General features: G+C 43.6%; 1 protein-coding gene across 7 annotated transcripts in view; it reads right to left on the reverse strand.

Moving 5' to 3' along the window:
• Window positions 1-12,357, reverse strand: part of Nipped-A (Transcription-associated protein Nipped-A) — a 991,444-nt gene that overhangs the window by 27,277 nt on the left and 951,810 nt on the right. For all 7 annotated transcript variants that reach the window (XM_075869412.1, XM_075869408.1, XM_075869400.1 and 4 more), the window contains one exon: window positions 9,821-9,962. In XM_075869412.1, coding sequence (XP_075725527.1) covers window positions 9,821-9,962 — 142 coding nt within the window. The remainder of the gene's footprint in view (window positions 1-9,820; window positions 9,963-12,357) is intronic.

Genomic DNA, 12,357 nt, shown 5'->3' on the forward strand with positions numbered 1-12,357 from the left:
GAGTAATTGGCGCCAATATTCACGAGTGCAGTGGCCGAGTGATTGTTGACGGTTATAGAAATATCGGCGCAAATCGCTGCGTTGCGCTCAGAAAGTTTCATGACAAAGATATCGGCATCGTCAATGCGTCGTGGCGGAGGATGTTTGTCAGTTCTGTCAACAGCGGCCCCACTCCCAGAGGCCGCTGACCTCAGTTTTCCTGGCGCTGGTCAGGACTTGGGGACCTGTTTCGTACACCTGAGAACGTGGCGTAATGACTAGGCGAGCCGAGGCACTGAGGAGAAGGTAAGCGTGGCCGGTGGCTTTGTGCAGGAGAAAACGGCTGCTGCGCTGCTAGGTATCGCTGAATCTCGCGAGGACCCTCCCCGTTGCTGGGTCGACGCGCGTTTTGGTGAAACCACGAAGGCCCATCCTGCGATATGCACACTGGCGGTACAGATGGCTTGCTTCGCTGCAGTGGTAGCAAAGGGGTCTGTTGTCAGAGGTGCACTATACGTCAGATTCACGGGTGACTTCACGTGGAACTTCAAACTGGAAAGTGCTCTCGTAGTTATTTGCAGGTGCAAATTGACAGGACGATGGTGGGAGAGTTGAGGGCCTTGTAAATGGCTGAATGATGTCGTCAGCAAGCATTTGTTTCACTTGGTCGCGAATAGCATCTTGTTTTCTGGGGGAAACATGATAAGCATGTTGTCGAATAGGCCTTTCGTTGGGCTCTGTTATGATTCTATGCTTCGTGACGGGCATCTGTTTGAATTAGGATGTCGTGACAATGCAATTACTGAAGGAAAGCAAAAGGGAGCGAAGACTCTCTTGCTGTCAAGTCGATAGTGCAAAGTTCACATCAAGCTTAGCCGCAGACTGTCATCGTGAGGGCCAGAAGAAAGTTGCGCGAGTGATAAGCTGGCTCTTGAGTCTCCGATTTCTTCAAAGTAAGCGATGACACACTGCCCCATGATGTGTTGGTCATGACTGAGATTGGTTAGTAGAATTTTTGCAGGCTCTTGTGTCAGTTCTATGAGGCCGCAGGCGACGCATACTTGACGAGACATGAGCACGGACACATTGCCTTCCACAACTTTGAGAGCCGTTCGGTTGGTGTTGCTGAATCGTCGGATACACGCAATGCCATCATACGCGATTTGCAAACCTGAGAATGTGTGTTACGTGAAAACATCACCAGCGATTCTCGGAAATTTATAATGGTCCCATATTCTCGAAGGAAGTCTAATTCCAAGATGACTTGCCTGGAGCATTTCCGCAGTACAATGAAAGTCTCGATGAGGGTATAAGCGCCAATATATACTTAGGCAGTGCACTTTCCAACTGGTGTCAATAGATGACTACCCGCGGTACGGAGTTGCGCACTGTTCCAAGGCAACATCACTAGATTTTGTTTCTTGCATTCTTATCGTGCCATTTTGGTATATGAGCATGAATTAGAGGTTAAGAATGGCTTTTATGGTGTTTTTATAGTGCTTATAAATGCCTATTTTGGGTGTTCGTGCCTAAATGCCTATAAGTGTCTATAAATGCCTATTTTACAAATGAGCGCCTATATGACCGTTATTCAAACCCAAATTTTGTTTTTGAGCGTTGTGTGAAACCGTTATTAATGTAAAAAAAAGCAACATTGATATTTCCAAACACTATAAGGCTCAACGAAGACAAAGCTGACATGCTGTGAGCGAATGGAGAATCATGAGGAGTGCAAAAGACGCTATTTCTAGTGGAAGAACGTCTCAGCGTCTGCAGGAGAAAGAGGAGAGAGAATGAAAGATGGGGTAAGAAAATAAGTGACATCTATGGGCGAGGACGCGGCGACCACCTTCAACAGATAGCTGTCCAGTGCCCTGAAGGAACTGAAGAACAGCCCTGAAAACCTGGGTGTTGCGGTGGGAAAGGAAGATCAGGTTTTCCTTGGCAGCCGGGTGTAGCTGGAGAACGCATGAAAAACCATAAAGGACCACTCATAGAATGCTCTTGTTGATTCATTGATGGCGAAGATCGCCAAATCGCTATACTTTATGCAGCGAAACCTGAGATAGGTGCCACCATGTTTACAATCAACGGTGTGTTTAGCATACATTCACCGTATGCTTGAATATGCTTGTTCCGTATGAGATCCCTTGTCATTTGTCTTTAAAAGACAAACATGAAAAAAAAAAAAAAAAAAAAACAGGGCTTCAAGGTTTGTTCTGAGCCATTACTCGAAAATGACAGCTGTAACAATATGAAAAATTAACTAGGATGGAAATTACTATCACATTGAATTAAACTGCGGTTAAAGCTCCTATGTTAATCATTTCATAGTAGAACTCGCATTCCAAAATGAATGTACCTAAAGAGTCCTCTTCTCGCAATGGTAATTAATACTTTAGAATGTTGTATCAGATAAAATTTTTCTAATAATTCATTTTTGTCACTTTCATGACAAAATGAAATGGCTTATAAATAGAACAAAGTGTGTTGTGTCAATGAAGGCACGCTTTCTTTGACATTGTAACCAATATGCTGCAGCGCCTTCAAGTAAAAAATGTTAAGTGCACGCGGGTTTTGATTTGTTTGTAATTTACTTTTTATTCGTCTCTCTCTAGGTGCATTAAGTTGTAGTCAGACACTAGAAGTTCTTGCATGCCCAGTGAAAAGCGTTCTACCATGGTGATTTTTCAAATTTGTTCGCTCCGACCCACCAATGCATGATGAAAAGACGCAAGCATGAATCCCTTGCCTTTCGTCCCATGTAGCCATCACGAGCCTCATCCTTCCCCGTTCTCTTCGGTATCGGGGCTGGAGAATCACATGATGCATACGCACCAAGAGCAGCATGCGTAAGCAAGGTCATGGGCGCATGACGTGCCCCAGTCAACTCGTGCACGTACGCCATCGATGCTATGTTGTTTCGGCGTTCTCTGTTTTGTATTACCCATTTCTGTCGGATGTATCAGTCATTGCGCGTCCTTTTGAAGAGGCTGGCATGGTTCATGTACCACGAACGTGATTCATGATGTCGCTCTGCTGAAACTGCGGTCAAAGGCGACGCACTGAACACAAGCTGAGCGTTGTTAGGGTTGGCGAAGGCACGATGCAGGAACGTCGAGAAGACGGACGCAAGCAAAATGGGATGGTCGTGGTAGTAGTAGTAGCAGTAGTAGTACATAGTAGTATAGTGGTAGTATGTGTGGTTTTACATGAAAAAAACCACTATATGAATATGAGGAACGCCGTAGTATAAGTCTCCGCAAATTTGGACCGTCTGGTGTTCTTTAACGTGCACTGACATCACACAGTACACGGGCATCGACTTTTTCACTTCCATCTAAATGTGACCGCCGCGACTGGAATCGAACCCGCGGCATTCGGGTCAGCAGCAGACCACCTTATGGCGACTGGTTCACTGAGGCGGACACGAAACGACGTCGGATTAGCAAATAGCATCTCGAGGCTATTCAAAACAATAATAAGTGTTTTATTATATTTCTGAGCTTTCATTCTTTATACTGATTTTGAAAGGGCAGTGCATAAATACAGGGAAAAGAAAGACATAGAGAAAAGAAAGACACAGAGACAAAGAGTGTTGTCTTTCTTTTCCCTTTGCTTTTGCGCTTCCCTTTCAAAATGATATGAAGCAGCTAGCCCAAACCAAAGTACTCCTCATTCACGCTACACAACAGAACACACAAACCGAACATGACGAGTAATGTCACGTGCAATGCTCTTAATGGAGTACCGTTTAAAATGCAGGAGATAATCAGGAGATGGGACATTTTTTCTCTGCTTTTCTAGATATAGCTAGCATTTACCAAAGTTCTGATGAAGAGCATATGGTATGCGACGTCAGCCCACGAATGTCAACATAAAGGAGCGACGTAAAAACAGTCCCATTCCTTGCTGTACGTCACTTCCTAGATCTTAGGGCGCACGCCCGCTAAAAGTGCAAGTGGCATTCATTAGAAATTGAGCGTTTTTCTGCGACAGCCTCAAAAACATTAGGTTATCTCCGTCGTAATCTGCGAAAGTCTCCAACAAGCATCCGTAAACTGGCCTATTTCACTTATGCACGCCCCCAGCTGGAATTTGCATCTTCAGTCTGGTCCCCTTTCCAAGATTACCTAACCACATTGCTAGAGTCCATACAAAACAGAGCAGCCCGGTTTATATCTCGCAATTATAGCACTCATTGCAGCGTAACAACATTAAAACAAGAACATTCTATTTCGCCATTGCACGTTCGTCGCTCTGTTGCACTGTTATGTTTGCTGCATAAATATATTCACAGCACAAGACGCTCTACGCTACCCCTAATAGCACCATTGTACATGTCCAGACGCCTGCACAATCACCTTAGTTTCACTCGCATTTACGGCAAAACAAAGGCATTCAACTTATCAGCGCTTCCTAAGGCCATATCATTATGGAACGACCTTCCTGACTGCATCGCCTCCATCACCGACCCAGATTCTTTTCGCGAACATGTGAGTTATCCTTTTTCATCGCACTAATCGCTCTAACTTCACTGATGTTTGTAGCTGCAGCTGTGCCACTCACCTAGTTTCACACTTCTCTTTGGTTCTCTTTAATTTTTGCTGTACCCACCGTTGTCTTGCAATTTATATTGGTGAATGCCTTCGTACGGCTAGCAGTATGTGTGTTTGGAAAATGCGCGTGTATGTTGTTTTTTATTGCCATTGTTCTCCCAGTTCTTGTTATTCTCCCAGTTTTTGTTGCTCAGTTGCACCGCCATTGCTGCTCACTTGAATTCTATACCTACGCCTTCCGAATTTCTTTATTGTGTTTCGTTCATGTACCTTGAATTTCTTGTTATTCAAGCTTTGTGCATATCGGTAAACATTCACGTATTACATTTGTTTGAGTGTAAGTGACTAGACACGCTTCGTCACGATGTTGTGTTATTTTCTGTGTATTCCATGTTATTGATGACCGCCCTATTACTCTTTGAAGTTTGTACCCCCCTTACTCAATGCTCTCATTGAGCTTGTAAGGTATCATAAATAAATAAATAAATAGACATGTAATTTTGCAAATCTTAACAAGAATGATGCGGAGTGCCCAAAACACCATTACGCTTCTCAGCTCAAAATGCCCAAACCTAGTGAGGAGCCCTTTAAGGTGTTCACCGATACAGGAGAAATTAGTCCTGCACGATTAGACCAAGCATCTATTTCTACTGGAGAATCAGTGGTCTGGTTATTTGCTCCTGAGCTGCCCTTCTTAGCCGCAACGAAACGAAAGAGATCCAGGAGAGTATGTGGATTGAATGGTGGACGATTGACGCACAAGGCTAGACAAGAAAATGAAAGGCCACATACTGCGAATAGCGTGGAAAATGCATGTCTATGTTAAATTGTTGGTATCTTTCTGCTATCCTAAAAAATGACTTTTTTTTTTTGCTTATACAAGCCACCGAAGTCGTTTTCTTGGAATATTTCAATTTTTGTAGACATTTATTGTGCCTATAATTATGATTTCGAGGGCCTAAAACGGTGTTTTACTTGCCTGTCTTTGGCGCCTAAAACACTTATTTATAGCCTAAAAATCCGGCTTCTAGACATCACTTTTCGGAGAGCAGCCACGAAATTGCCACTCATAACGGAGTAATTGGCGCCAGTATCCACGAGTGCATTGGCCGAGAGATTGGCAACTGTTATAGAAATATCGGCGGAAATTGCTGGGTCGCGTTCAGAAAATTTCGTGACAGAGAAATCGGGTTCGTCAACGTGCCATGGCGGGGGATGTTTGTAAGTTCGGTCGAACTTCATTTCATTTTCATTTCATTTTATTACCTTAAAAGCCCAACAGGGGCATTACATAAGGGGTGGGTTTACATATGTTCATTATACATTGTTAGAAATGACATTTGAATAAGCATTATTAAACATGACGTGGAAATATGGTTTACATGATTTTGTGGTATATACAATCAGTTGGAAAGATGAAAAATGACATCTAGTAATTGTTATTCTGAAAAATGATGAGATATCTCTTGCATGAATGCGGGTGCGCTGGTTAGGGCGGCAATTTGGTGAGGCAGGCTGTTCCAATCTATGGCTGTGCGAAGGAAAAAAGAACCTGAAAAGGTAGTAGTACGAGTGCGGGGGCGGCCCACATGGTTGATGTGCCCAGTTCGATGCGATGTTCTGCCAGGGGGAATAATGTACGGCGTTTGATTGAGCGAACAATGATAAAACTTATGAAAAAGAGATAGTGATAAAACACGGCGACGAGAGGCAAGGGTCGGCAGACCTAAGTCCTTTCGCAATAAAGACACGCTGACATGATATGAATATTGAGAGTGTATGAACCTTACAGCACGGTTTTGCACGGTTTCGAGAGCGTTGCTTAAATATGTTTGGTGGGGGCTCCATACTGCGCATGCGTATTCGAGTTTAGGGCGGATTATGGTTTGATAGGCTAGTAATCTAACATGCTTTGGGGCTTGTTTTAGGTGGCGTTTAAGGAAACCAAGTGATTTATTAGAAGATGAGATGACGTTAGTGATATGTGCGTTCCAAGATAAATCTTTAGTTAGGGTAACACCGAGGTATTTGTATGAGGGCGAAGCTTCTAATGATATGTTATTGATTGAATATGAATAGGACAGAGGGTTACGTCGACGGGAGAATGTCACAACTTTACACTTAGCGGGGTTTAGTGTCATTAGCCAACAGTCACACCATTGTTGCAGACGGTTAATATTTGCCTGAAGAGAAATTTGGTGAGATGTATTAGTAATGGTTTTGTAAATGACGCAATCATCCGCAAACATGCGAATATTACAGGTTACATGACCAGGTAGATCGTTAATATATATTAAAAAGAGGAGAGGCCCGAGAACAGATCCTTGAGGAACACCGGAAGTTACACGCAGGGAGTCAGAGGTGCTGTTGTTAATAAAGACAAACTGTGAGCAGTTATTAAGGAATGCTTCAATCCATCGTAAGACGTCGGGGTGTACATTTGCCAAAGATAGTTTTAGTAGCAATCGTTGATGAGGTACCTTATCGAACGCCTTCGCAAAGTCTAAAAATATCGCGTCTGTCTGTAGGTTAGTATCGAGATTTGTGTGAAGATCATGCAGAAACGCTGCCAATTGGGTTTCGCAAGAAAACCCTTTGCGAAATCCGTGCTGTGAAGGATGAAAGTATTTATTCGAGTCTAAAAATTTCATGATTTCTGTATAAATGACATGTTCCATGATTTTGCAAGGTACGCTTGTAAGTGAAATGGGGCGATAGTTAAGTGGGGAATTCTTGTCCCCTGATTTATAGATTGGAACAACCCTTCCCACCGTCCAGTCATGAGGTATGGTGCCTGTGGAAAGTGACTGAGAAAACAATAGACATAAATAAGCAGCACTGATATCTTTAGTATTTTTTAACACTTTTGAGTTTATGTTGTCTACTCCGGCTGAAGATGATAGTTTGAGATTGTCAATTAAAGAGGAAATACCATCAACATGGAAAGTTATAACTGGCATGGTATTAGGTGTGCTTGACGCTGTAGAAGGAAATGGTAAGCTAACTTCTTTGGTGAATACTGACGCGAAAGCTGCATTGAAAATGTTAGCGCACTCCACGTCGTCGACCGTTTCACCGTCTTCGTTAATTAGCGTGTTGCTGTTTATATCTCGAGGATTAATCACCTGCCAAAATTTCCTTGGATTGTTGACCAGCATCTTGGGCAGGTCTTCGTGAAAGTACGTTTTTTTTGCTTCCCGAACAGCTGACAAGTATGCGCGTTCCGCTGTGTAATATTTATCCCATGCGCATACATTTGTGGTACCTTTTGCTGCTCGGTATAAACGTTTCTTTTTGTTATCCAACCTTTTTAAAGAATTGCTGAACCATGGTTTTTCTGGTTGCGTTCCTATCGCTATCCTTGGGATGTATCTGTCTGCTAGGCTGTTAATTTTTTCTTTAAATATTTGCCAATTTGTATGGATAGTGCGTTTATTGAAAGACGTTTCAAATGAAGCTAAAAACTCACACAGGTTAACTTAAAACTTAAAACTGAGGCCAACAGCCCCACTCCTAGAGGCCGCTGGCCTCAGTTTTCCTAGCGTGGGCCAGGACTTGGGGACCTGTTTCAAACACTAAAGAATGTGACATAACGACTAGGCAAGCCAAGGCACTGAGGAGAAGGTGAGCGTGGCTGGTGGCTTTGAGGAGGAGGGGACGACTTCTGCGCTGCTAGGTATTGTTCAATCTTGGAGGATTCTTCTCGTTGCTCACTCAACGCGCGCTAGGGTGAAACCCTTGAACGCCCATCCTGCGATACGCACACTGGCGGTACAGACAGCCTGCTTCGCCGCAGTGGTAGCAAAGGGACCTATTGTCAGAGGTGCGCCATCCGTCAGATTTACGGGTGACTTCGCGCGAGACATCATGCTATAAAGTGCTCTCGTAGGTATTTGCAGGAGCGAATTGACGGGGCGATGGTAAAAAGTAAAAGGTGACCGGTGTCTGGTAGAAGGTTGAGGACTTCTCAATGCTTCGGCGTAAGACAAAGCAGGAGCTTTCACACCCATTGGGAGAAATGGTTGGGTCACATTCCTCAGTTGGTCGCGAATGATGTCACCCAGAATCGTCGCACTCGGGTAAGTAGAAGTGGGGTGAACTTTTTTGCGCTCCTCGCAGAGTGCTGCTAAATCCTCTCCACAGGTGAAAGGTGACACCGCGGCAACAGAAGCTTGGCGGTCGTATTGCAGAGAGCGTTGCTGAAGTGCTCGTTCCATGGTAGTAGCTTCAGTGACAAACTCATCGACAGCAGTTGGGGGCTTGTGCATGAGTCCAGCGAAAAAGTTGCTCATTGACAACCCGCAGGAGGAGTCAAACTTTTTTGTCTCATTCATCAGCGCATTTGAATAAGCGCATTGAGTCAGCACATTTGAATAAGCGCATTGAGTCAGCGCATTTGAATAAGCACGACAGGCCCGCATCTTTCTCTGTTGGCACGCACGCCTTCCTTCATTTTCGAACTGCCATATGGCACCTCTGTCTAACGTGCCTTGAATCGCTCGTTCCCCTCTGCTACACGCTTGAGGCACTAACGCAGCAACTCCAGAATACAATTCGCCAATTTTCTTGCGCAGAACATCAAATAAATGTTTTGTTCACTCTCTCCAGACCTAAGACAATAGTCTTTCGATGACATTTGCAGTGTAACATGCAGATTCAAGGCCATTTTTTAAATTCACAATCGCACAAGTATGAACGCTAGATCTTGAGCAATATTAGTGGGTGCTGCGAATGAGGTCGGCCATTTGAGATATCGTTAAGGGCAAACAAACAGACAAATGCACAGACGGAAACACATACAGACAGACCCAAGTTTTCCTGTGGAAGGTCTCCAAGAAAGACTATCGTCTTTAATAAATGTGCGTTGTTGGGTTCGTTTCGACCGTGTCCACTGTATCTGGTCCACTCCAAGAGCGTAGCGCTCTCTATCTTGAGACGCCACAATGTGCAACCCCACCCTCTTTTTTCCTCTTTTTTCCTTTTTTTTCTTGCAGAAAGTCGTATAACAAGTAATACTCAAAACACATTAACAAAGAATCTTGAAGAAGTAAACAAACAAACGCATAACAAAAGGTTAAAAAAAAAGAAAACTAAATATGTGGCAAGAGCCAGTGAAGATAACTGCATGAAACTTTTGTGGTTCTTTTTATTCTTTTGCAGTTCATAAAAAAGTTGCATAACAAATATTATTTGAAAGTCTAGTAAAGTTTAGTCAAGTGGAAATGAGCAATCATGAATGGCACAGTTGTGAAGGCACGCAGCAGAGCAATGAAGGCTCTTACCAGAAATGTCGTCCACATCAAACTTGAAGTACGAAAAGTTCATGAACCCGGAGTCTTGGTGCAGGTATATCATGTCAGGGTTCAGCCGTGTCAGGTGCATCACAAACTCGGCGAAGCCTCCTAGGGCCAGCTGCAGAGTGAACTGCACGATAACAAAAAACAAAAAGATCAATCGGTGCTTAGAGGCACATTGAGGCACTCGAGTGTTCAAGTGCCAGAATAGTCTATCTGCCCCCTGCCACACTTCAAGCTATCCCTTCCTCATAATGCAGGATACTTTAAATTTCCTTGCTTGCTTCAATGTCTCATTACTGCAGAATATTGCAGACTCCAAGTGCTTCTTTTTTCCACCTGGACAAATATGTTTGAAGTTGCAAGGTAGACCAGCGTGGCAAGAGACCACATACAATGGACCTAGGACCACTACTTGCGGGAGAATGTCAGGATATCTGCCACTATCAATAATGCGAAAAGTATACAACCACTGTACACTGCCAGTCATGACATACGGGGCTCAATCATGTAAAAAAACACAACAAATGCTGAGGACTATGCTGTGTGCTAAGGAACGCAAAATGATAGCATTAAAAAATTGCAGGATGGCAGCATGGGTAAGGGAACAGTGTAGTTGTCCTAGTAGACAACAAGCAGAAAAAAGTGGACAAGAGCTGGTCTTGTAATGTGCAGAGCAGACAATCAATGGACAGTAAAAGCAACAGAATGGTTACTAAGGGATGGGAAATGCAGTTGGGGACGACAGTGGACATGTTTAGTCATTTTGAGGTACTGTTTCCTCAATGACTAAAAGGGATATTCTCATAACCAATTCATCATTATCTTACAAATTTTCCACTTTTTCAACTGAAGCAGTCGAAAGTGATTCATAGAGAGTGATTGATATTGCATTTTTTGCTGTGAATTTTTAACAACAAACACCTCAGTTTTGAGTTAATTGGAATCTATGAAAATTTATAGCACTAAGACAATCAAGTGCATGATTTCAACTCTGCTTTAGTAGCTGTAGGCATTCATGCAGAATGAAAGAAAAAATACCCAAGTACTAAAAATATGGTTTTGCGATAATCGAATTTAAAGCAACACTGACACCAAATTTCAGAATCGAGATCTGTCCTTCGTTCAATTGCTCGGTGTGCATGGGTTCTCTTTGCCAAATTTGAATCGCGTCCGTCACGTGGAAGTTGTTTTATTTCGACGGCAAACAGCATATGAGAGCTTAATAGAAAATGGAGTGCCCCTGCGACATTCCCACTCGTGCTACACGTTCAGTGAGATATATTTCACACAACCATCCTCAGTGACGATGCGCCAGTTGAGATGACGTGAACAATTTGAGCGTTCAGATCGTGGCGCTGACTGAAGCCGAAGCCTGAAAACGCATTCACTCGTCATGTCTGATCTTTGTCGCACCGCTTTGAACGATTTCGTAAAATTACCAAGATGCAAACCACCCATGAAAGATGGGCAAAAGATAAGAGCATGATTTAATGTGTGCTCGTCAGTCAGCATGTCAAGGAGCCGTTGTAAGATGCAGTCGTCTAGTTCAAAGCGCGGAAAAGGCGCAATGAGGGTGTCTTTCCATAACGCGCCAAGTTACACGCCAACATGACCACAAGCTATCGAAGTGGAGAAGCATCTAGACAGATATCATCGCTATCAACTACCACACAGGTATCGTTAATAGAGAACTTCAGCTCATCCGTAGACGTCTTTGCGTCCACATAATACCGGGTTACTGCCACCGCCACTGTGAAGAGACCACATAGGTGGAGCCATCTAGAGGCACAAAAGAGAACTTGGCGGGCAGGAAACATATCCTATTTCTCCGCTGATGTACATTCGGTTATTCCAATCACTCCTTTGCGTACACCTAAATGTTGTGCATGCCAAAACACCCCAATATAGCTACTTTAGACGCACGAGCGAGCATGGCCGAAGAATGCATCCTCGAGCACCTCCTCATTGCTGCTTGGAGTGGCATCCAGTAAAGAATCGCTATTCTTGAAAAGGCCGATCGAAGCAAAAATGATTCGCAAAGTCGCGAATCGCGGCAATTCAAAGCTCCAGACTGTTGTATTCAACCCTACTTGACAATTTATACTGCGACAACAGCAATGCAGGTGAAAAGGCATGAGTGAATGTGTGTGCCTAACCAACGAAATGTTTGCGGAAAAGCTGAGCCTGACGTCACTTTTTTCTGTGGGGAAGTGGTCAGCTGTGGTGCGATCTGGAGGAGACTGCGAGGTGGCACCACTGGAAGCGCTCCCAGAGCTAAAAATGTCTGGATTGCCCGCACTTTTGAATCATGCTAGACAACAGTGATATAAATCAATAAATGTGATAGTTATTTGTCTCTCAGTTGCATTATAGGTCGCTAATTGCTAGTAGGAGTCGATAGCTACTTGATGAGGCAAAAATATTGACATGAGTAAATTTGATGTCAGTGCTCCTTTATAAAGTTGAAAAACGGCTAAGAAGCGCATGCAGCTTGTCACAAACACCGTTCAACTACAGTCAAA

The sequence above is a fragment of the Rhipicephalus microplus genome, chromosome 1, assembly GCF_043290135.1.
Source record: "Rhipicephalus microplus isolate Deutch F79 chromosome 1, USDA_Rmic, whole genome shotgun sequence".
Taxonomy (NCBI): domain Eukaryota; kingdom Metazoa; phylum Arthropoda; class Arachnida; order Ixodida; family Ixodidae; genus Rhipicephalus; species Rhipicephalus microplus.